This window comes from Pseudoliparis swirei, chromosome 8, assembly GCF_029220125.1.
Source record: "Pseudoliparis swirei isolate HS2019 ecotype Mariana Trench chromosome 8, NWPU_hadal_v1, whole genome shotgun sequence".
NCBI lineage: Eukaryota > Metazoa > Chordata > Actinopteri > Perciformes > Liparidae > Pseudoliparis > Pseudoliparis swirei.
Genome location: NC_079395.1, coordinates 21197374 through 21223945, shown reverse-complemented (window position 1 = coordinate 21223945; position 26572 = coordinate 21197374). Strand labels below are relative to the sequence as shown.

The window sequence follows — 26572 nt, the reverse complement described above, 5'->3', positions numbered from 1 at the left end:
TCTCCGTCCAATGGGCTGTTGTGGTTCTGAATAACAAGCCGTTGGACCAGCTGAGGTAGTGACCTACAGGAACATGGTGGCCAAACAGTGTTTTAACAGAGGTTGTTTTTGGGATGTCTATATGTACAGATTGTAAAGCCCTCTGAGACAAATTTGTAATATATGAAAATGGGCTATAAAAAAAAAACTGAATTGAATTGTTGACTTTATTGAGGTCAGTTTTGCTGATTCTCTGCTTTAAAAAAAAAAGTGGGTAAAACAGTTGTGCAGCGAGGAAGGTCGTGGTGAGGAAAGAAAATTATGAACTCGCTACGAAAATACATGGCTAAAGATGCTCAAGCATTTACCCTCTTTGATATTTTTATGATGAGTGTTTTTTTTCAGATGCAGTTTTAAAGAAAACATCAACAACAACCACCCTGTTGTATTATTACACTTCCAAATGGTTTTATAGAAGAATAGCAAAAACATATATGATATACATGTGACCGTCGCCGAGCAGATTTTCAGATTAACGAGGGGAGGTCGCTGGGTGTTGAGTCCACGTCTTCAGAGACCTGGATCCATCGCGGTCCAGGATCGAGCTGCACTGGACAGAGGGGGCGGGGCCAGAGGAGGAAGTCATGATCCATGGGGCTCAAACACAGTTGATGCACAATGTATTTTTCCTCATGTAATATTTTGTATGTGAAGATGTCGGCCATATTGTCCGCCAGGTGAATTGTTTTTGTTGCTTCTCTGCATTTTTGTTTTCTCGTCACGTGTTTTTTGTGTTACAGATGAGCTTAAACACAATGTGTTGCATAACGACAAAAAAGGGTCTGTGAATCCTGTGTGTGTGTAGTAGTGACTCTTCTTTACTCACAGGTGTGTGTGTGTGTGAATTGACCTGGATATGAAGCGTCAGAAGCACAAATTAATATCAAATGAGTTCCTTAATAGATAAGGCAAAGCCTCCTCCTCTTCACCTCTAATACGAAAATTATAAATACATAAAACTATAAAAAAATCATCAGCAGTGATATTATCAGTTTAGTGCATCTATGAATAATAAAACAATAGCTGACACCATAATTATTATTATCATTCTTATTATTATACCACGAAAAATGTAATTTTAAACTAAAATAACTTTTTAGTTAGGACAATATCCTGGTGAACACACCCTGTGTTTCTATGAGGTGGATAATTCCTGAATGTGAATTAAAAGAAGAGCGTGTCACCGTTGGATGTTTACTGGATGTCTTCAGCCGTCTTCAAGAGCAACTTTAAAAGCTCAACTTCAAGACGCAGGAATGGAGACGATGTAACAGGGGTGGCTTTTTTCTTTCTTCCTTTTAACTGACCCTCAAATGTTTATGTCCCTGTTGTATTATACCGTCTGACTGCTGTTCACAGCGAGAGTGAATGTGAAGACACACGGAACACGCCGGTGCCACTTCATTAGGCACACCGAGCTAAAGCTGATGCAGTGTGATGGAAGCGTGTAGTAAAAGCCGGCCCTCGTTAAGGTCGTCATGAGGAGCTTTTCAGTTTGGCAATGTTTAAAAAAGAGGTGTTGATTCAACTTAATGGTCCGTACATTACAACACACATCTACAGCACCACACATTACAGCCTGTGAAACGGATGCATTTGTGTTGGCCAGGTGGACCGAATAAAAAAAGGCAGCAGTTGTAACCCAATTGGTTCACTCATTTTGTTCGAGTTTTTTTAATTTTATTTTAAATTTTATTTTTTTACGGGGTTTAATCTGGAACACTGGCTTTGTCTTGTATTAGCACGTGTTGGTTCCTTGCCAGCTTCTCTGTGTGCATGATCGGCAAAACTCAATCATAAAGCAGTTTATTATGCAGTGAGGATTGGAAGCTATATTAACTGGTACTGAATATATTAACCGGATCACTTTAACCACAAATATCAATCACATTGTATTTGTTAATGTGAAAGGTAAAGAAAAAAAATCACAATAAACACCCAGAAGGGTACGGATACCGATACCGTCCACAAGGGGCAGCAGGTGGATGAGTGAAGAGTCGTTGGTCAAAGTTGACGTCAGCCACTAATTTTTTTATACTTATATAATTTTTATAAAGTTTTTGAGATTTTGAGGGAAGGTGGTTGGATTCTGAATGTGATCTGCAAACATGGCACACCTGTTACGAGAGTGATGATTGAAATCAAAGAAGGAAGAGAATCCCACATAGATAAACCACTTTGTTTTTACTGAAGCAAGCTGAGCACAGAAGAACTGCTGAAAATGACATACAAGGTTTTATTGACTTTCAGTGAGAAATTAGTGAAGTAAATGTAGAATCATATCGAGTATCATCCTGGTAAGTACCATCGCCGCCCTGCAGGGAAACCTTGTAGCTCCAGTCGCCGCGGTAACCGGCAGCTGACATTGGACGAAAAAAAGAAAGAAAAGAAAAAAAGATTGTTTTATTCGAGTCCAAACCAAATTATTGAAGAAAAAAAAAAGATTTTTTTTTAAAACCATAAGAGGCACCAGGTTCAATCAGTTGCAGAGTTTGTCTAATTGGAGAAAGAAGGTTTCTGCAGAACAATAACAGTATATGCGAGTGCTGGTGTGCACGAGTGACTCAAAGTTTCACGACACCAAAATCAAAACAAGTAGCTGCAGAAAGTGGGACTGGCATTTACATGAGAGAAGAAAAAAAGCGACATTACCACTTATCCTGGAGAAAGTGTCCGTTGTCCTGTGTGGGTAGAAATATTGAAATATAAAAATCAAAATACAGCCTCTGCTGAAAAAAAAATCAAACACAGAAACTAAATGTGCTTCTTATCTTAACATTGACTCTCCATATAAGGCGTGAGTTTGTTTTTTGTTATAAACATTTTTTTTGGTCTTTGCACTCGGTTATTTAAAAAGCAAATGTGCACTTGTCCACACCCGGGGTTAGATGGAGCGTTATTTACAGCGCTGTTTTCCTCAGACCTTTTTGTTTTCCACAGTTTCTGCCTCCCACCCAAAAAAAATAAATAACCCAACAATTAAGATAGTTTGCCAATGTGTTCACCTTCTTTTGGTATAGACACGCCACCAAGGACAGAACATCACTAACGGGGGCGTCTCACTCGGATGTTGAGCATAGATACTGTACTTACACGTTTTCAAATGCCGGATAAAATGGAAGGCAAGGGGAGGGGGAGTTTAAAAAGAAATATTCAAAGACGGTAACAGGATTCAGGTATATCAAATTCTAAACCGTGAAGCATAATATAACTCATTCACCACATATATCATATTATCCACCCTCTAACCCCCAACCCTCCCAATGAGCTTGTTCCGTAGCCAAAGAAAATAGTGTTAGAAAAGGGGAAATCTTCTTTTTCATTTACTCATGTTTGAAACACCCCTTAATATTTCCTCTTTACATATCAAAACCACCTTTATCTTTGCAAGGCAGATGTCTTAGGTATACTTCATGACGTCGGCTCTCTAAGGTTCCAAAAAGAAAAGAAAAAAACAACAATCTGTGTTGAGGGAGTCTTTTTAACTTAATCCAGTCGTACAGTTTGCCAAAAGCAGGGCAGTAATAGCAAAAAGGTAAACCTCCAGGTTGTACAGGAGAGCTTCTGAAGGAGTCCAAGTATCAGCTGTTCTCTCAAAAGTCCACAACATCACTCCACTGTTCATCAAAAGACTCTGGTAGCAATTTTTTTCTGGCAGAGATATGTCAAGAGAAAACCTGCCATGAGTAACTGTAAGAAACGCCTTTAGAGTTCTAGATGTTATTAATCCAGAGGCTTTGGGTCCAAGTAGATGCTTGTGTTGTACCTAATTAGTCTAGCAGCAACTCCACTTACTAGCAACACTTCCAGGAACCCTGACTCAAGCGAGCTAGCTGCAAAGCTGAGCCCGCTCCGGTTCAGGAGAGGGATTGGGAAGCTTGGAGTTGAAGAGCTGCAGAGAGTCCTTGATGCGTGCCACCTCTCCGACGGACAGCTTGAGCCGGTGGCGCAACAGACACGAGAACAGGTCCAGGGGTTGCGGCGCCGGCGGGGATAGCCGGTTGACCCGGTCCCTCATCTCCAGCAACATCAGAAAGGCGGCGTCCTGGGTACCCTGCGTGTACGGGTAGTCCAGTTGGAGGATGAGATCCTTGATGCCCTCGGGGTCAAAGTGCAGGCTGTAGCCAAACACCTTCAGTGTGTTGATCTTCATGTACCCGAGGTTGGACGTCTGGTCGTCCAGGTCCAGCGGTTCGTAAAAGAGAGTTTCGTTCACCGTCGGATCGTCCGTGAGTATGCGGCTCCGCAGGTAGATGTGTACCGTTTCAAAGAAGGACTTCCACGTGTTGCCCATGGTCAGTGTCCAGTTGTAACACTGGGCCGTGACGACGGCGTCCAGTCGAGTTCTCTCCCAGTCGGGGAAGTCCGGCTGGTTCACCGGCATGAACCAGCTCTCTGAGTGACTTCCCCCGAAAGGATTGACGTAAATCGCAGGCACGGGCTCCAGTGTCGAGTTCTTTGTCAAGCATATCTGGAAAGAAATGCCCATCAGCATGTGGATGAGGTTGGACTTATTTTTGTTACTCTTGAGCGTCAGCAACATTCTCTTCCTCCAGGCGGGGTTGAACCAACTGCCCAGGCGGACGTCGTTGCTGATGTAGATGGCGTGCACCTCGATTCTGCTGTCCAGTCGCTGAAGCAGGTACTTCACCTGAAGAGAGATTAAAGAAACGTGAGATCACATTCAGCGTTTCAGGTCGACAGACACCAACAGACAGATCACCAAGTATGCTTTCACAAGGGAACACGTATTCTCTTTTCATGGAACTCTGCAGATGTAAATGCAGTTATCGTATTCTTGTGCCGACCAAACGTAATTGTCCGGAGGTGGTGGTCTTGGACCATTTTTTAGAGCAACCCTAGTGCGGTTCCATTGCGTTTAAAACCCAACCCAATGGGGTCTCGGACCTCTTTATAGACTGACTTGGACTTCTGCAGAAGTCCCATATTTTCTTCCCATCTGGGCCGAAGAGAACTGTTACGCCCCCCTGACTCCTAGAGTCTTAAAAAGTAGGATGGGAGCCAGAGCCTTCAGGTATCAAGCTCCTCCTCTTTTATGGAACCAGCTCCACCTTCAGTCCTGGAGGAGACACAGTCGCCTCATGTGGACTGAAGACTTTCCTCTTGATGGTCTTATAGTTAGACCTGAACCAGGTTCACCTGGTCCAGACCTAGAGATGCTGCTATAGGCTGATAGGCTGCTGGGGGACGTTTAGGATACACTGAGCACCTCTCTCCTCTTCTCTCTCCTTATGGATGAATTTTCATCTCTCCATTACACATTACTAACTCTGCTTCCACCCCGGAGTCTTTGTGACTTCACAACTGGACAATTGGACCTGGCTGTGTCCGACGCCTCCTGCCCAGTGGGTCGGCCTCTTGTCATGGCCCTGCTGATGCGCTGATTTATACATATTTGTTACGCCCTGTGTACCCCTAGCATTCCTAGATAGGCCGTAACAAGAACCCACAGAATATGCTTAGTGGTCCACCATAATAGTCCCATTTATATAAAGTCATTTTAAAATAAATTTGAGAAGCTATTCACTGCATAGAAGTGACAGCTTTTGACACAAGAAAGATGAATTCCTTCCTTGATACACGCCCCTCTAGCAAATTCGCTGAACTTGCTTTTCCCACTGACATTGTGCACAGGACATAGCTTTTATTTTTAACTTGTGTTGTGTTTGTGGGTTTTTTCTTCATTAGCTGTTATGAGAGTTATATTTTTGTGTCATGCTAACATTTGTGCCATGGTCTTAAGTGTAATCAGAGACACTGTCTTTGGAACCACAGACGTTGGACCACATTAGGATATGAGAAGCTTTGAGAACCTCGGCATCCGGCATGTCCAGGTCCAAATTCAAGTAGTGGTCGAGGGACGCGGCGACGCTCGGCCGGCAGGAGCCGAGATGGAGGAGGTTGCCGTGATGACAGGCTCCGCATCGGGTGGCGTTGTCGGCGGCGCAGGAGGAGCAGGAGGTGGAGGAGGTGCTCACCACGCAGGGAACGGCTCCCTGGCAGGTGGGCTGCCCCGCGGGGCAGCTGCAGCTCTTCACCTCCTCGGAGAAGGAGCCCTGCACGCCGTGCTCATTGCAGTAGAGCAGAGACTGAGCCCGGCTCAGCCAGAAACCGACGGGCCTACGGGGGAGGGGAGAAAATAACACAATGCGTTGTGTATACAGCATATGGAAGGAGGATGATCCTAGTTTCACATTCGGACCACATGATGATCGCAGGTAAACGAAAATATACGAAGCAGAAATGTTCGTTTTTACTTTCCATTTTCATTATTTAAACGACCAATGTGTAATATATGTACTGTATTTATTTATATAATGACCAGATGTGTCGTACCATTCCGGTACTAAACGCCTGTTCATGTTTTTGATTGGTGTGACATATGAAAATAATTGGCAAGCAACCACGGCGTACTGCGGCCATCGGATCAAATAAAAACTGGACTGCAGAGCGCGGCCGGCAGGCTTTGTTGTCCAACCCGGCAAATTGAAATGTTGCGCTCGCCTTGAGGTTGTGCAGGTCGGTTCAGTGTCCTCAACCTGGCAACCGGCCTGAACCACGACTCTGGGGAAGGGGGAGGGGTGGGGAGAATATATATATATATATCCACTTTTATTAATCCCCAAGGGGAAATTAGTTCTCTGCATTTAACCCATCCTTAGTTATTAAGGAGCAGTGGGCTGCAGTGATGCGCCCGGGAAGCAACTGGGGGTTCAGTGCCTTGCTCAAGGACACTTCGACTTGCAACTAATGGGGAGAGCGGGGATCGAACCCACAACCTTGCGGTTGCAGGACAACCCTCTTACCCCACTTGGCGAATCGCAATATATATATATATATATATATATATATATATATATATCATTCTAATTGGACTGAGCCACTACACAGTAACCTGGTCCCAACAGGAACATAGGACACTTGAGTGTGACTCTCATGCTCCCCCATCTAGCCAACAGAGAAGAGGAAGAGAATGTTGGGCCCTCCTCTTCTTCCTCAGTGACCATTGCACAACATTAAACAATTACCCAACAAATCAAAACCGTTAACTATTAACAACGACACTATATTTATAATTTGGACTGCAGTGCCAGTTTTATACTCCCTCTGTCTGTGTTACATATGAAAGCCTTTAATTCAGACTAGTACTATGACGTGTAGCTTGGCTGAGCCTTTAACTACATGTTATCCACTTTTCATGGTAATGCTGGAGTTGGTTTCAGAGAAGCCAAGAAAGGAGTTTTAAAAAAAAGGTATAAAAGAGATTGTTATTGGAGCATGTGTGTGTGTGTGTGTGTGTGTTTGTGTGTGTGTGAGTAACTCTGTATCACACAGGCATTTTATCTAATGGAGGCAAAAAGATGTCTGATTGCATCGAATTCCATGAGAAAAGGACCCGATTTCTCACTTGATTTATTATCTCGGTACAAACCGAGATGGCGACGGCCAAAACGCCGAGCTCAAAGTAGCAGTCCACCAATCGTTGATGTCACAGTGACTACTACATCCACTTCCGATACACAGTCAATGGGGTTGAAGGCAAATCTTCTTCCTGTGCCAGAGCTAGAAAAATGAAGTGTTGCTGTGAGTTGAGAACAACCTGTACGGCTTAACTTGAAGTAATGTTCTCCCTTCTTTTTGGATCGATACCAGTCAAACTGTATGTCTGGAGCAGGGAGGCAACCAGCTTATTAAAGACTAGAAGCAGGGGGAAACGGCTAGCCTGGGTCCATCCACTTCATTAAAAATATAAGCTCACCACCACCTCTAAATCCCAGTCATTTACACTTGAAATGGTTGTTTAAAGGATAGGCTGGGAAAAAAAAGCCAGTGAGTTACAGAGTTTTCTGATTGCTTTAAACTTTCCGACTATATATACAGAAGAGAAAGAGATCGCATAAAAGACATAACATTTCCTGTGGGATAGCCCATCAGCTGTGTGTGTGTATATATATAAATATATATATGTGTATATTTATATGTGTATGTATGTACTGTATATATGTGTATGTATGTATATATATGGATATTTATATGTGTATGTATGTATATATATATTTATATATGTATATGTATATATGTGTAGAAATATGTATTTATATATATATGTATATATATATATATGTGTATATGATGTAAAAATATATACCCGCTCTTTGTGTATGTATATGTTTATATGTGTATATATATAGAGACAGAGAGGATATACATTTTTTATATCCCATGTGCTTCTTCCATTTCTCATCCCGCCATCTCTCAGATTATTCTCAAAAGGCATGAATTTAAAGTTAAAGGGGGCAACATTGATGACAAATGTTGAATAAGAGCCTTTAAATGATAATGTGCCCATAGACCACGCTGACAATCACCTCATGTGCTTTCCATATTCCATAGTTGAAAATGTAATTTATAGTCCACATTACTTCAAAATTGGATTGTTTATCCGTGGCAATTTGACACCTTCTTTCTTCCAGCTTATGGAAGGGTGAGTGTTTGGTGTGACTGCAGCGAGAGATGAAAATGCAGACATCCATAAATTACCGTCCACTTTGGCACGGTAACGGCAGCAACAAGTTCCGACTGGAAATTGGCTCTGCGGAGAGAGATTCGATCCCCGGGCTAAGTTCAGGAAATCACACACGACATTGCCCAAATGCTCGAGCAATTCCTACCCCTCAGGCCTATGTAAATAGACAGGGGGAAAAAAGAAGAGAAAAGAATGGTGATAAAACAAATGGGTTGTGCAGTGCAGCAACGGTGGAGCTTTTTGTGGCTGAGCGGCCCTCGAAACCGTCGTGTTGCTGCTAGGAACTGGGTTACCACTGAGTGATGGGGTGAGGCGGAGGGGGAGGGAGAGAGAGGGGGAGGGAGGGAAAGTGGAAGATGAAGGGAGAGAGGTAGAAGAGAGGGAGTGAAAGAGAGAGGGAGGGAGGGAGAGTGGAAGATGAAGGGTGAGTTAGAAGAGAGGGAGAGAGAGTGGGAGATGGAGGGAGTGAAAGAGAGAGGGGGAGAGAGGGAGAGTGGAGGAGAGAGGGAGAGTGGAAGATGAAGGGAGAGTTAGAAGAGAGGGAGCGAGAGAGTGGGAGATGGAGGGAGTGAAAGAGAGAGAGGGAGGGATGGAGAGTGGAAGATCGATCTCAGTTTGTATTTGTAAACGATGACGCCTCGATAACCACCAACGTTAATCACGGAGTTCCACAAGGTTCCGTGCTTGGACCAATTTTATTTACTTTATACATGCTTCCTTTGGGCAATATTATCAGGAAACACTCCATAAACTTTCATTGTTATGCAGATGATACTCAACTATATCTATCGATAAAACCAGAGGAGAGCAACCAACTCTGTAAAATTCAAGCATGTCTTAAAGACATAAAAACATGGATGACCTGCAACTTCTTGATGTTAAACTCAGACAAAACCGAAGTAATTTTAATCGGCCCTGAGCACCTCAGAGATCAATTATCTGGTGATGTGGATTCTGTAGACGGCATTGCCCTGACATCCAACACCACTGTAAAGAATCTTGGCGTTATCTTTGATCGGGACTTGTCCTTTAACTCCCACGTAAAGCAAATCTCAAGGACTGCATTCTTTCATCTACGTAATATTTCAAAAATCAGGCACATCTTGTCTCAAAAAATGCAGAAAAATTGGTTCACGCGTTCGTTACTTCTAGACTGGATTACTGCAACTCCTTATTATCAGGCTGCTCTAATAAATCTCTTAGGTCCCTCCAGTTGATCCAGAATGCTGCAGCTCGTGTTCTCACTAAAACTAAGAAAAGAGATCACATCACTCCTGCACTAGCTGCTCTGCACTGGCTCCCAGTAAAATCAAGAATCACTTTTAAAATTCTTCTCTTAACCTACAAAGCCTTGATTGGTGATGCTCCATCATATCTTAAGGAGCTTGTAGTACCATATTGCCCCACTAGAGAGCTACGCTTACTAAATGCGGGACTACTTGTAGTTCCTAGAGTCTTAAAAAGTAGAATGGGAGCCAGAGCCTTTAGTTATCAAGCTCCTCTTTTATGGAACCAGCTTCCAATTTCAGTCCGGGAGGCAGACACAGTCACCTCGTTTAAGAGTAGACTTAAGACCTTCCTCTTTGACAGAGCTTATAGTTAGGGCTGAATCAGGTTCACCTGGTCCAGCCCCTTGATATGCTGCTATAGGCTTATAGCTGCCGGGGGACGTTTTAGGATGCACTGAGTACCTATATCTCCTCTTTTTTCTCTCCTTAAGGATGAATTTTCATCTCTCAATCACACCTTACTAACTCTGCTTTCTCCCCGGAGTCCTTTTGACTTCACGTCTCATGGGGTCATCGGACCCTATGAGACGGCATAGATCCTATCTGCCTGATGGATCGTCTGGGTCGTGGAATTCCTGCTCATGACTACTCCACTGTCCTGTTGAGACTCCGCCCACTGTTGAGACTCCGCCCACTCCTCCTCCCCACCGCCATCTGCCTGATGGATCGTGGAGGTCTCCATCATGGAATATGCCTACTATGAACTATTCATACACTCTGTCATATTCATTGAATGTATTTTAACTCTAAATCTGTCCTTCTGTACACATTACATCTATTGCATCTGTCCATCCTGGAGAGGGATCCTCCTCTGTTGCTCTCCTCCAGGTTTCTTCCCTTTTTTTCCCCCTGAAGGGTTATTTGGGAGTTTTTCCTGGTCCGATGTGAGGTTTTGGGGCAGGGATGTCTATGTGTACAGATTGTAAAGCACTCCGAGACAAATTTGTAATTTGTGAAATTGGGCTATACAAATAAACTGAATTGAATTGAATTGAATTGAGTTAGAAGAGAGGGAGAGAGAGTGGGAGATGGAGGCAGTGAAAGAGAGAGGGGGAGAGAGGGAGTGGAAGATGAAGGGAGAGTTAGAAGAGAGGGAGCGAGAGAGTGGGAGATGGAGGGAGTGAAAGAGAGAGGGGGAGAGTGATATAGAGAGAGGTATAGAGAGAGGGAGGGAAAGTGGAAGATAAAGGGAGAGTGGTAGAAGAGAGGGAGAGGGAGTGAAAGAGAGAGGGAGGGTGAAAGATGAAGGGAGAGTTAGAAGAGAGGGAGAGAGAGTGGGAGATGGAGGGAGTGAAAAAGAGAGGGGGAGAGAGGAAGTGAGAGGGAGGATGGAGAGTGGAAGATGAAGGGAGAGAGGTAGAAGAGAGGGAGAGGGAGTGAAAGAGAGAGGGAGGGAGAGGGATGGAGGGAGAGTGAAAGATGAAGGGAGAGTTAGAAGAGAGGGAGAGAGAGTGGGAGATGGAGGCAGTGAAAGAGAGAGGGGGAGGGAGAGATAGAGGGAGAGTCGAAGATGAAGGGGGAGTTAGAAGAGAGGGGGAGAGAGTGGAAGATGGAGGGAGTGAAAGAGAGAGGGGAGAGGGAGATAGAGAGGTAAAGTGGAAGATGAAGGGAGAGAGGTAGAAGAGAAAGAGAGAGAGAGAGAGAGCACAAAGGTGAGCGCAGGAAGAGGAAAGGTCTGTCAGGTAAATTGAAGTTCTCTGTAAGCGAGTGCTGGGCTGTCAGTCCTGGGAGAGGACTTGATTACACCGTGTCACGGTACCGTGCGGGTAGTACCTCACCGCACAAAGGCCTCCGCCAACCGGTAACAAGACCCTTCATCCCTCTCTTAGTCTGCAACCCGCAGGCACATCTCTCTTCCACATTCTCTTACTTTCTGTCCTCCCTCGCCTCACCTGCTTTTCCAATTTCTCCGTCGGCGCGGCAACAAACAAAGCTGCCACGGAACGACGGCTGAGTGAAGCTTGCGAGGGTGTTTTCAGACGGGTCAACCGCGGCTGTAGAATTGACTCCGGCAAAGGGAGTCAGTCAGCCTGCCAAATTATTAGTCAAAGGCGGTTTCAACAGCACCCGTGTACTTTTTCCTTTTTCTTTTTCTTTGTCAGTGTGGTTCCAGACGTCTGTATGCTGGCACATTAACAACATGTTGCCCGGCATCGTGAGGAATTACAACCAAACTGGACGATCCTGAACCTCATAATTAACTATTAGTAGGTCCAGATGAATAAAACCGCTGACAGAATAACTTTTAAAATCGCTAGTTTCTGTTCCAGGCTGCAATATTCATGAGGTAAAAATAACACCATGGCATGTTGGTTTATTTCCAGTATCTAAACTGCTATTTCTTATGTAAAGATGTTGATGACAATTCCTTTTGCATGAAGTTGTTTCTAGGCCAGAGTCACAGGTCATTCATACCGATGATTCATTCGGGTACCTGCGGGCTACAGCTATCCACAGAGTGTTGCGAGGACGCTGTCATAATGCCCAACTGTTGTACACACTGAGACTATCGTACAGTCTTTTGACAGCACGGACGACACATAGCTGAAGCCGCAAATATGTATATCTAGAAATACGTGTTTTGGATGGGAATCGGTTTAAAGGGTAGCAATTGTGTACCCCGCTGGCATGTTTCCCACCTGTCCCGTGTGTATCACTTTTCGAGGTGTTTTATAGCCAAATTCAAAGCTGAGCTTATTTCCAGATAGATGGTTCCGAGTTTTCCCCAGCGCCCCTCTTGAGGCGGGCTGTTAGAGAGCCTACAGCTGTGATGAGTCGGCACAAAACTTCTCGTCATATTAAATCATGTCTTCCTCAGTTTTGGGATGGGTTCGTTGGTCCCGTTTGTCAGCAGGATTACGTAAAAAATACTGTCCCCCATCATCATTAAACTGGGTGTATACCGCGGACCGAGAGAGATTCAGATGTGGAGCAAATCACGAGGCAGATGCTCTCATCATATTTCAGTTATGGAAACTTTAGGGAAGTATGCGCTCCCCGAGTGTCTTTCTACTCGGGTTTGACTCTGGGGCTTTTGATGTGGCTCAGTGGTTAGATGGTTTGTCTTTTAATCAGGGTATTGGCAGTTCAATTCCCGCCCTAGTCGATGTGTCCTTGAGCAAGACACTGAACCCTGAATTGTTCCCTGTAGCTGCGTCTCCGGTGTATGAATGTAACATTATTGCAAGTCGCTTTGGATAAAAGCGTTAGCTAAATGACATGTGATCTAATGTACTGATTCCCGCAGTGTGACGGCGGCTTACCTCTCCCTGGGCAGACTGATGCGAGGGTGTTTGGGGCACCGCTTGCTCAGGGCGAACAGTTTCTTTACGACCTTCTGGGCTTTGCCCATGACCAGGGCGGTGCTGGACTCCAGCTGGGCGTAGCGCTTCTGGAGGGGCAAGTCGGCCGACCAGAACCTGGCGATCGTGGACGTGTTCAAGAACCGGTCGGCGGGTAAGCGCTTCAGCAGGGCTTTGAATTCATCTGCGGGGGGGGGAGTTCAAGGGAGGGGGACAGAAAGAAAAGGTAGAGAAAATGGAACAAATTGAGATGAGCTCTTAAGATCTTGTTGTAGTTCCACCCTTTTCTTTTGAGCAAAGCCATCCACTACCCTCTATTCTATTCCCAGATCTGTGCAAAGATAATGAGTGAAAGAGCAGGAGGAGGTTCATCTGTCACCAGAATAAAAATACAAGAAGCTGTTGTGTTCTAATGATTGGCAATTACAGAGTCGACAGATGTGCTTTAGTCTGACCTTCTACTCGTTCACCTCCCGGTGAGATGATCATCGTGTTCGCAGTAGCGCCATTTGTATCATTGTCACTTAGAAACACTCGTTGTCCGATTGTAGGGTATAGTGCCGCTTAAAGATGGTTGTATGTGTTTGAAAACCCAAACTAGTTATGACAAAAATCTATAATCGCATGCTGATGAGACCAATTACGACTCGTGGTGACGATGGTAGGTGAAAATGAAAATCAACCCCAGAAGAGAAATTACAAAAACAGTTCAGCAACAGCACCAAAAGCAAGTTTGACATAAATAAATGTGTTCAGTTTCAGTCCAAGGCATTTCATTTCACTCAAACCTCTACCAACAACACGTCAGTCAAACCCATCGCGGCATCGTAATGAACTCAATCCATAATGTCACTGAGCATGGGACATGACATGTGTTAGATTTCATTAAATGCTGAGGTCAAACTGTTGTGTGAACACAGAGCACTAGATTGCAGATCTCTACAAAGTTACATACAGAAAATGTGTTGTATGACCTTATTATGAGAAATGTTAGAAGGAGGCGCGCACTTTCATTAGACCCGTCTTTTCAATGTCACATTACCCAGAAAATATTCCACATGATTCTGTGCCATAAATCATCTGGCACGTCAAGTTCATAGATGGTTTAAAATACAGAGGCAGCCACCATGACGTCAGCCACAGGTTTTCTAAAGAGCCTTTGTGGCAGCTGGCAGCCGGAGACGGCATTCACCTGTCAGTCAAAGCGGCCATGTTCTCATATCCTTAAAGCCTCAATATAATTGAATAAGAACAACAATACATTGTTGTAAAGTTGCTTATTTTAACATGGAGGTCAATGGACTTTGACTCTTTTTTCGAGCCGACCTCAAGTGGTTACTTGAACTCCAGTTTTTGGAACTATCGAGTTTTCAGCACTGGAGTTCGCCGATTGGTACGCTTATGGTAAGAGTTCAATCTTTTTATTACCGTGACCTTTAGTTTGTAAAGTTGTCTGTAGTGAATGTGGCGAACGTCTTCAAGCCCGTTCTGAGAAAACCCCGATGACATCGACCTCCAGGGTTGTTCAAGGAGAATGAGTGGAATTTTGATGAATGATAATTCTTTGTTTAATACCAATACAGGGCTTTTACTTCACCTACTGCAAGAGAACTCGAATGAAAACTCCCGATGTTTTAAAAGTGAGAGCCCTGAGCTATTATTTGAGAAAAAGAGGAACATATGCACGGCTTTACTGGCCTCCTGTTGTTCTGGAAATGTTCTCAATGTTCTGTTCCGGAAAGAAAAAAAACATTCTCAAAGTTTTCCTCGATGTCCGTAGTCAGAACAGCATTGTACCAGACGCATGGACATCCCAGCCAGACACTGATCACATCAAATGGATGTTATTTCACAAGTGTGTGTGTGTGTGTGCTGAATCTCCAACATAAAAAAAGACCATTTGAGTAAATTGTACTTTGAATAACAGCGAGGCAAAAGACCACCCCCCACGCCGGGTTTGCCAAGAGCGTTCCGGTGTTGAGATCATCGAAGTTCCATTATGAACCAGAGGGCAAATATTATGCCAGTACGAAGCCTCTACGGGAAACTCAACACCTATTATTTTCTTTTTTTTCCTCCCAAAGCCAGCTGAGTGAGACTTCTCAGATTGTTCTGGGTCCGCCGGAGAATCCCATTCCCAAGAGTTGTTGTTGGCACGAAGACGGCGAGGTAAAGCCAAGCTGAGCACAGCTGATGAGACGTGAGCCTATTACGGTGTTCTGTGATCCCAGATGACACGGCGGTCCGCCTCTCCTTCCTCCTCTTCGTCTGTCTTGGTTTCCCTTCTGACAGTGTGTCTCGTGGTCTCTTACGGGGAAGTTGCTGATTATACTTTTGATGCACCAGAACATTAATATTTTCAGCTGCTTTTAGAAAAGACGTGCTTAAAAAGCTGAGTTGAAATAATTTGCGAAAAATTTGCTATAGAAATGATGCGCATTAATACATTTTACTTCTTGACATTGAAGTGAACACGTGTTTTTGTATTTTGATTGATATAGCTTTCAATTTTGGATTCTTGGTTCATGTTTACACTTTTGTATATAGTATACGGTTTTCTATCTATATTTAATGTTTAGAAAATGGTCTGTATTATTCAGCATGTATTCTTCTGGTTGTCTTGTAAGTTTCCTAAAGTTCAGCCTCACATACACTACCATTCAAAAGTTTGGGGTCATCCAGACAATTTCGTGTCTTCCATGAAAACTCACTTTTATTTATCAAATGAATTGAAAATTGAATAGAAAATATAGTCAAGACATTGACAAGGTTAGAAATAATGATTAATATTTGAAGTAAAAATGTTGTTCTTGAAACTTCAAGCTCAAAGGAAGGCCAGTTGTAAAGCATAACTGTTTTCAGCTGTGCTAACAATTGCACAAGGGTTTTCTAATCAGATATTAGTCTTCTAAAGCGATTAGCAAACACAATGTACCATTAGAACACTGGAGTGATAGTTGATGGAAATGGGCCTCTATACAGCTAGAGATATTTCATTAGAAACCAGACGTTTCCACCTAGAATAGTCATTTACCACATTAACAATGTATAGTGTGAATTTTTGATTAATGTTATCTTTATTGAAAAAACAGTGCTTTTCTTTGAAAAATAAAGACATTTCGAAGTGACCCCAAACTTTTGAACGGTAATGTAAATGGTATTTTTAGGAGAAAAAGCTGGAATTTAAAACAAACTTGGACGCATATTTGGATAGTGGCGCCAAGTTTTTATAAAGCAAATAAACATGTTTTCTTTAGTTCGATTGAAGCCTAGAAGGCACTCAAATAAAACACAATATTCCTGAGCATGTATTCCTCTGACTTCATGGCTCATTTAGCCAGAGCACACATTATTACAATATAGTCCATTAATCTCATTTCAGGACCACAGCCTCAGTTATTCAGCATACACGGCACACTTTGAAGGCTAACATATCATAAGCTACAAGATCCACATTAGCGCATTGCATTGTAAAGCACATTTTGCATTGTAAAGCCATATTGTCAGCACGTCCGAAATAAATCAACGCACTTTCTAATGACATTTTAACATTGTAAATGGACACATTAAACAGGTTGCCACACAAACTGGAATTTACTGCGATTGTCGGGGTTGCTAGATAATTGTTCCTTCCTGTAAACACAACCAGTTATCCATAGCTACTTTCTTCCAATACGGCTCACCGAGTAGTCAGGTAACCTCATCTGAAAACCTTAAGAGTGCCTGTTGCGTGGGGCCGTGAGGAATCAGCTCACGCCCGAAGCTGTTTTGGTTATCCAGCCAGATTGAGCATCTGCTGCTATCATAGCGAAGCTGGCTCACAGCTCCACTGTCTCCACTGCTCTCCTGAATCATCTGCACACTCTTCTGCAACACACCACACACTAACACTGGACTTGCTAAACCAAAACACTACACATACTATACCACCATCACACTACCCCAAAGACAATCACTGCCTGTGACCTGGAACCGGGGCTATGCTACATGATTACCTGCGCTCCTGATCGGCCCCTGCCCTGCCCTCTGGTGAAGATCACCCTCTGGACGGTCCGGCTGGGTGAGGTATGTTCCTCTGGTGAAGGTGCTTGGTGACCACCAGGAGGTGGAGGGATTTGGTCTGGGGACTGTGACCCTTGTGTGGAGGATCTGGGAGGACATCTGGGATTGTGTGGGCCACCATGGGGGACATCATCCTATGACATCACGGCATCACATCACACCACCAACCCTTCAACAACACCACCCATCACATCCCCAACAACACCCAGGGACCTATCACAGCTTCCTGGGCAGCGGAGACAAGATGAAGAAATGAGCTCAGGTCTGGAGACGCTTCAGAGAGGGAGAGGCAAGCGCTGGAGCAAGCCTGAAGGGAAGGAGAAGGGAACAGGAGGAAGAGGGAGGGCTGAGGAGGCTGACCTGAGGGAAAGAAGTGGTCTGCTGACAAGGGGCTGAGGCAGATAACTGGCTTCAAGGGGGGAGGAGACAGGCAGGACAGCCCTCCCTAATTGTTCTTTCACACTTTTTTCAATCCACCACCATCACTCCTCTCCTCCTCCCTCCCCTCACACCCCCCTCCTCCTCTGTCCCCCACCCTCCCCCCCCCTGCTGAGCTGCACATCCACTCCTCCCTCACCCCTCCCTCTCTCTCCTCTGAAGAGAGCTGTGAGCACCAGGTGGTGAGCAGCGCAGAGGCGCAGGTCCTGCGCCACCCAAGAAGCCCCTGCAAGCCCTGCCTAGGGTAGCCCCAAGACCTGGCCTCCTGCTGTCTGGCCTCCTGCTGCGCCTCCTCAACGTGCTGTGGAAGGCGCTGAGCCTGATCCCTGTCCCAAAAGTCCCAACACATCCCTGTCCCAACCCCCCCACAATCTGGCCTCCCCCTCCCGCCACCGACCGGGGTGGCCAGCTGGGTGTGATGCCACAGGTCGCCGGCTGGTTCTTGGCCACCTGGGACCTGCATCATCTATCACCCCTCCTCTTGATGGCTTGCTACCTCGCTCTCAGTGGAGTCCTGCACTGATGTCCCTCTGCTGACCTGTCTAGTCGTGATCCTTGTGAGTCACTTTCTCTGACTCCAAGTCATGACTTGTGAGGCTGCTGATTGCTCCTGCCCATGCTGTGGCAGTGAAGTCCATGCCTGGGACCACCACTGATCACACACTACTTGGATCACAGACAGTTTGTCAGACATGTCAGAATGTGCTGTGTGTTGTGTTGGGAGGAATGGGCCGTGTGCTGTCTTCCTTGGTCCTTCCCACACTCTGCCCCAGGGACTTTTTCTACCACCAGTAGTCAGTACAACACTGAGAGTAGTGGTCTCATTTCTCTGTGGTGGGGTGTAGGTGGGGGGGATATTAGGGAGGGGCAGGAGGAGTGGTGGGTGTGACAGTGGTGGTGTGTGATGTGAAAAAACCGATGAGAACCTGGCCAAGACCAGAGAGATGGAGAGGAGCTGGAGGAGTGGAGAGGCTCCTACACCTCCAGTGTCCCTGGGTGTGGAGGTGACATGGGGTGGGAGATGGACATGGTACCTGGCGACAGAACTGGCCAACTGACTGAAACTGAACTGAACTGGAAATGATCTGGGCTGAAAGGCTTTCTTTTTTCTTTTCAAGAAAGAAATCCTTCAACGTGTGCAGCAAGATGCTGGATTATTCTACCAGTTGTTTGTGCTGGGTGTTTTGTCTGTTTGCTTGTGTGCTGCTGGGGGGCAAGCACCAGCCCAGCCGTCAAAGCACTTAGGGAAACTGGGCTGGGAAGGCTGGCTCCATCATCCTCAGCACTGGGCAGGGTGGTGGTGGGTGAGGAGAGGAGGAGGTTGAAGTGTGGTGTGGACCACCCCGGACCGGACCACCTCCACCACCACCACAGAGGAGTACAACCTCCTCCTCTCCCTCCGCTCCGCTCCACAAGGAGAGAGGAGAGAGAACATTCACCTGCTGCGGCCTGAGAGGCACAACAGCTCACCTCTTGCCTCCATCCCTAACCCCTCCTTATATTTTTTTTTTTTTTTTTTTTTTTTTTTTTTTTGTGTGTGTTGCTGCTACTGACTCGACAAATTTCCCCTTGGGGATTAATAAAGTATATATCTATCTATCTATCTATCTATCTATCTTATCTCAATCATAATGCCCCCCCCCCCCCCATGTGATTTATGACCACAAGCCGGTGAGATCGATGCCTCCGGACGCCTCAACGCGCTCTCACTTCCCTCCATCTTTCTTTTGCTCCCTCCATCAGAGTGGCACACATTCATACACATCCACCAACTACCTCCCCAACCCCCCTATTCCTTGTCCTCTTTAACACTCCCTGCGCATTATTCTCTCTCTCTCTCTCTCTCTCTCTGTCTCTCTTTACACACTCTAAGAAGTAATCATTAGCGCTGCCTTCCCGCTGGAGGAATTTGTCTGTCTGTTTTTCTCCCCTCGTCTGACATTTATGACTCTGTGGCCTAAATTTATGGACAATTTGGCTCACTCAAAATCTATAAGAGAAAGAGGCCATTCCCCCCCCCTTACCTTACCCACACACCATAACGGGTGACCGCGCCGCCCTGAAAATCTCCATCTCCGGGCCGAGTTGGTGATTCATGACATCAATAGGTGCAGGCGACAGCTAAGTGACTGGCTGTGTTGAGGCCTGTTCATTTAACTCCTCACGAGAATGTAGGGGATATTACAAAGTCATGGTTTGAAGAGGCATCTACGGTGGAGAGAGAGAGAAGTCAACCAAACTCAAGCCAGCAGTGTGGCTGTAGGGGTAATAAGGGCAGTCCGTCCATCTCTTTAGTCCAAAAGGAAGTTTAATGGTTAACTACGGGAAAGAACTATTGGAAAAACATTGTGACGGACATTTATGGCTGTGAAGTCCAACGATTGGACAACTTTTTGGATGTATTGCGATCACTGTTGGTACTTAGACCTATGAAAAACATATGCACTGTAATTCGTATAAAAACCCACGTGATTGTGAGCCAGAATGAAAAGAAGTCTGAAGGTTGGGGTGGGTGGATGGATCGAGCACACTGTTGGCGACTGTCTTTCTATGGATTGATGGATGGATTGATTGATGGATGAATGGAATGGTCAAACTGTTGGCGACTGTCTTTCGATGGATTGATGGATGGATTGATGGATGAATGGAATGGTCAAACTGTTGGCGACTGTCTTTCGATGGATGGATTGATGGATTGATTGATGAATGGAATGGTCAAACTGTTGGCGACTCTCTTTCGATGGATGGATTGATGGATTGATTGATAGATGAATGGTTGGATTGATGGATTGATTGATGAATGGATGAGTCAAACTGTTGGCGACTGTCTTTTGATGGATGGATAAATGGATGGATGGTTGGATGGGTAAAACTGTTGCCGACTGTCTTTCAATCAGGGGGTTGGTGGTTCAATCCCCACCCTAGTCAATATGTCCTTGAGCAAGACACTTAACCCTGAATTACTCCCTGTAGCTGTGTCTACTGTGTATGAATGTAACTCGCGAAATGTATCTAGCTTTTGTTATTTTACTTGCATACTCAACGAATGCCAGCTCTGTAAGTTCGGTAATGAACTATTTATTTCACATAACAAAAAACAATCCTGAATTTAAACTTTTTTCTTTTTCTTTGCCTAAACGTGCTGCGTCTCTCATGTTGGACATTTATAGGCGAACTAACAAAAAATGGAAAATAACTTAGCGGGACACATTATGACGGTTTATGACCGGACTTTGCACCACTGTGATTTCAGTGTATAGGTACCAGTACAAGTCGAGCACAGCTCAGATTTTCGACTAATTATGAAAGATTATTGACTGATCTGAAAAATGAGCTTTTTGTGATGAATATATCATGTATTTACTCAAATAAACAGGGATTTGGTCAATTGGACATAAATGAAAACATAAAACATTCTAATGGTTATCATTGTATTCTGTTATGATCTGTAATATTTGTTTGCGAAATTACACAATTCAAATGATTACAAATATTTTAATTTAATTAAGTTTATTTTGTATAGACCAAAATCACAAATTACAAATTTGCTTCAAAGGTCTTATGAATTGTATTGTCATTTAAATGTTTGGGTTTGATGAAAAACTTTGGGTGGGCATTATTAGTTTTTAGGACAAAATGAGATTTTAACACATCATGACAACATCATAATGTACCTTTTATTGAGTAGATAAACCAGTAGGTAAACCAGTGACATAATTTCAGGCATCGAACCAACAATTTGAGACGTTTTAGGGCCCGTCCTGCAGCAGTAAAAGGATTTAAAGCCATTTAAACTATTCAAAGCCGTTTCCTTCCTGTATCGTTCCTGAGCTTCAAAACTATTTCGTCCCGTGATTCTTCTGACAGCGTCGGCGGCCTCAGTGGAGCGTACACAGGGCTGGCGTTCTGTCTGATGTGCATTCTGAGCTTGTCTCTTCGTAGCAACGCTCACCTTCCTTTGAGGGGATAATGTTAATCTGCAAGTGTACATATTTGGTTGGCAGCCTAATGTTTGTGCTTATTGAATCGTATTATTTTTCTCTCTCATCCCTGTGTGCTTTGAAAAAACACTCAGTTTCTCCTTCTTCTATATACATAGACTTTTTTTTTTCATGATGTGCATAATTAAAATATTCTGAAACATTTACACAAATCAGCTCTCTTTCCCTTGCATTTCCTCGCTGTCAAGCGTCACTGTCACAGATGGAATTAGCCTGTCACACATCTCGAGAACATCTCCCTTGTCTCCAGAGAGCGTCCCGTTCCCCCCCCCCCCCCCCCTGGCCACGGCGCCTCCTGTTTGCCAGTCACATCTCAGATCCTCTCATTAAATCATTAAATCCCACACGATTCCTCCCAACAACGACTTCAATAATCGCGGCCCCCCCCCCCCCCCCCAGCTCCTTTAACTAGTTGCAAACATGACAGACAATAAGGTTGCTGTTACGATGTCTGCATTTCCTCCTCCTCCAATCAGCAGCAACGCCGGCTGGGGGGAGACGGAGCGGATAAAACAGAGGGTCCAGAGCTGTCGAGTGAGCTGCTATCTCCATCACTTCAAAGTGTCTCAGCCACATGAAAAAAAACGTGCCATCCATCATACGCCGCTGCCGCCGCCGCTCGTCACGCAATAGTTAGCGGGGAGGATTTTGGTGCTGGCAATCTCTCTCTGTAAACGTTAAAAACGTCAATTGTCTCACAATAAAACAAAACTCATGGAATAAAAAATATATATATACATATTTTTATTTAAATATAAAAGAATTTATACACTGTAGAGACGTTGTAAATGTCAAAAACGTCCATTGTCAAATATTAGAAATTTATGTATATATACAGATATATAAAATGTACTTTTGTTTGATTCATGGATATTTGTACCCTTTAGAGTACATTCAAAATAAAACGTAATTAAAATGTATTTTTGTATTTGTTTGTATATATATATATATATATTTATTTATTTTTTAATAGACTGTAGAGACGTAAATGTCCAAACCGTCCATTGTCAAATATCAGAAAAAAACAAAACTGTATTTATGTGCATATATACTGTATATATATATATATATATATATATATATGAGATGAAAAGTCTCAGTGAAAAGTGTAAATGTTCAGAGCGTCCATTATCAAACATCTGGATCTGTGAATCCTGTCAAAGAGCTGGAGGGTCTCTTTTTCACTCAGCAGCTGATTGATTCATCACAATACGCACTTAATTACATTTGCTCCTCAATAAACGAAGCTTTTCGGTTTTCGGATTAGCCCATAATCCCCTAAAGACTTGCTGTTTTTCCAGACACATCTTCCGTAATTAGTTGAAAATCCTTCTCGAGGACGTGGGCGCCGTCTGCGCTTGACTCGGGCTCAACTCAAATTCATGGTCGACTATACGCCGAACTATTCCTCATTAGCGGAATAGTATTACAGTCGCATCCATCCCTGCAGAGGCTTTGGGAGACGCATCAAACAGACTGGAGCTGTGTTTCATCATGTGCTTTAGAAAGGAGAACATATATATATATATATAAAATATGTATATACACATCATAGCAGTAAGGGCGCAGTAAGTGACTTCTGTAGTAATGCTCTGTTCAAAAAGCCTCTTATTTTACATTTGATAAAACCTTGTTCTGATGCGTTAAACCTACATTTGGACTTCTGAAATCCCAGCAGCACAAACTTCTGAGCCTCGACATCAGCGTTGCCTCTGAATATGACCCGGCCGACTCTTTTTTCAGTCGTAGATCAAGTGCTGGCCTCGATTTAAGCGTCATATTTTTAGAACGCCATGCTCCAAATGCAAACTGTGGTCAGCGCATTTCTACATGGAGAACATTAATGGAGGATGTTGGGAGGGAAGCGGTGGGAGGAAAATGTCATGCTTCCCACAGTGCAGCAGACGATGATGACGAACGTGGTTGTATTGTTGCGTCCCGTGTATTAACGGAAGCATACTGATGTTTGTAACTCCTCAACTCTGACTTCATATCATATTGAAAGACATGGGACAAGTTTGGTTTCTTGGAGATCGTCAAGTGAGCTCCCTGGACCTCTTGGAGCCTCCTCTTTCTGTAACGCTCCGATCATAGTATCTATCTCCCCAATCTGTTCCAGCGAATACCACCATCTATTCCGTGAATTGTGTCTCGATGGCGAGGCTTTCAGTTGCACTTTTGACTGAGCAGGAGTCAGTTGGAGTCGTGTTTAGATTTAGAATTATAAAGCTCTTCGTAAATAAATACCGCTGATATGAGGTTCTCGTCGGGAAAACAGGAAGGAAAGCCCGCCTCCTGCTTGATTCGATTGGCTGCATTGGCCGAGTGTGACATTGATGAGCGGCGCGCCTCCGCGCCTCGCGCTTAAAGTTGAGAATATTTAAACTTTTAACCGCGCCCAAAAGGCGTTTAAAAGGCGCGTCTTAAAGGCGCGCTGCGCCATAGGGAATCAATGGTTTTCTGGTGTGATCGAGCCCTAAAGGAAGACCGTACATCTGGTTCTGACGCATCAATTTTCATAGCGAGTCCGAAAATCTCTTTCAAAGCTCAGGTGTGTGTCGGCCATGTCAATATGTGACTTTGGCATCTCGAGGTGGGAGTAACACAAACACACAGCAGTGTACACAACTACTGGCAATGTATGGGCACACAACAGCCTGTGTTTCATTTCATTTGTCCACAAACAAAACGCTTGCTCGTCACTCTAATCCCATTAAAGCAGTTTGGCGCACCAAACTCTTCCGAAGTACCACCATCTCTACCTGCTAGCTGATTAATAAAAGTGGTGTGATCCTTGTACTGTTATGTCAGCCCCCCCCCCCCCCTCTCCACCACCACGAGCTGAGAGGACACCGTGTACCAGTAGCTCTCATTCTAATTCTTCACCCGGTTCACCGAGCTCCATCTTTTCAGTGGAATACAAATAGACTAAATGACAGTCCAATTCCCTCCACTGTCAGGCGGTGCTGCTGGGGGGGGGGGGGGGGGAGGTACTTTGGGCACCTAGAACCCACGAAAGATGACATACTTTTCAACCGGCGTGGCATCGGCCTGAGCGGAACTGAAGCGCGCCTCGGTCAAAGCCCGACGTGTCAATATCACAAACCCAAAAAGAAAAGAAAAATCCAAAACGGGTGTTGGATTTCACACATACCGAACACGCCACCACCCCCCGGGCGTACCATTATCAAAAGCCATCATCATTCCACCGGCGAGAGACACGACATGGCGGTGGGAAGCAACGCTATCGGTGTGTGTGTGTGTGTGTGTGTGTGTGTGTGTGTGCCCTTATCGGCCTCCTGTGGGTGATTGTAACATGAGGGAGGAGACGAAAAATGCTCCAGCCTTCTCCGAGTCATGAAGAAGATCAATCTCAACTAGGAGCCACGTTTTCTCATTCGAGGTTGGTGAGGGGGGACATAAAAGCCTCGTCACTGACGTTCGAGGCAGAGGGAAATGTATAAGTTGTAAATAAAAAAAAAGAGAGGATGTTTCAAAGCCAGAGTGAGGATCACATCCTTGTGGGGTGTAGAAATGCACAACCTGGCTGGTGGTAAGACTCCTCATCGTTGACGGTTGACTATTTGTATGCACACATTAGGGAAAATGTTACTTTCATTACACTGGCGCCACTCAAACTAAATCACACACACACGATCCTCCTGTAGGACTAAGAGGTGTTATTCCGATCCCAGTGAAATGTTGCTACGGTAATACTGATACACACTGAACTGCCAGAAGCATCCGGAGGCCCGACAGCCTGTTTATTCAAATGTCTCCACTGACTGCGAGGTTTATTTCACAATCCCAACCTGATTCATGTAAATCTGCCTGGTTCCTTAGATAATTATTTTCAGTGTCAGTGAGTGTGTGCATCTGGGTGGGTTTGCTTTTTGGCTTTATGAGCGTGTGTGTGTGTGTGTGTGCTGGGGTTAGGAGAAGGTTCTGAATTCACATTAATTCCACATTTACCAGAAAGACGTTGCAAAATGTCCCACCCTTAGGGATCCAGCGGAAGTGTTTCTGATTTAATACCTGTACTTCTTAAACAGCGTCAATTACGTTGTGTCTACGCAGCTTGTTAGCCAGAGCACGCACCAATCGGCAGCTAGGGGCGTGGCTTTTGGTGTGTGTGAGGTGACTCTTCGTTCTCCTGGACAGGTTAGCGTATATGCTAACCTGATCCGATGTGAGGTGCTGGGTCAGGGATGTCATATGTGGACAGATTATAAAACCCTCTGAGGCAAATTTGTAATTTTGGATATCGTGCTATACAAAATAAACTGAATTGAATTGAATGCTAAAGCAGCATCAGTTCTATCATATTTGGGGTGTATTTCTTCATTGAAAATAGATTAAAGTACACCTTTAATCAGTGTAAAATAGGATTCCTCTACTCTCATAACTGTCTTTGTTAAGCCTTTGATTGATACATGGTTCATCCAATCACCTCCCATGTATTTCTCTGAAAGTGACACTTTCAAGAGAATTTCCAAATCCCTCAGATGCTTCTGTTTTACCAACAATCTCAGGTCAGATTAATTGAAAACGGGACTATAGAAAAGTTATCGGGTTACCTTGATCGGAAGATACGAGGCATCAAAGAATAGTAAGTCAAGAAAATCAGCAAGAATAAGGGAATATAATAAAACATGAGTGACGGTTGATTGGCCGGTCGGTCGGCCAGAGGTACTGTATTCATGAAGGAACCACACGGTCTTCAAGTCCTTGTGTTTGGCACTTTATTGTGTTACTGTTCAATTGCATGCCCTTTTGTGTCAATTGCAGAAAGGTGTGCAAATACCTTTTGGTAATCATTATTGCAATAGGACTTTAAACTTCTAGTTAGCTGTTAGCTTCAATTTAGCTAGTTCAATAAGACCTCAGCAGGCT

At 44.4% G+C, this 26572-nt stretch overlaps 1 protein-coding gene across 1 annotated transcript in view; it reads right to left on the bottom strand.

Moving 5' to 3' along the window:
- Positions 1-2232: 2232 nt before the first annotated feature.
- brinp2 (bone morphogenetic protein/retinoic acid inducible neural-specific 2) overlaps positions 2233-26572 on the bottom strand; it is a 141047-nt gene continuing 116707 nt past the window's right edge. Inside the window, exons 6-8 of the mRNA XM_056421463.1 lie at positions 13140-13362; positions 5874-6180; positions 2233-4690 (exon numbers count right to left, since the gene is read on the bottom strand). Coding sequence (XP_056277438.1) covers positions 3869-4690; positions 5874-6180; positions 13140-13362 — 1352 coding nt within the window. The 3' untranslated portion in view covers positions 2233-3868. The remainder of the gene's footprint in view (positions 4691-5873; positions 6181-13139; positions 13363-26572) is intronic.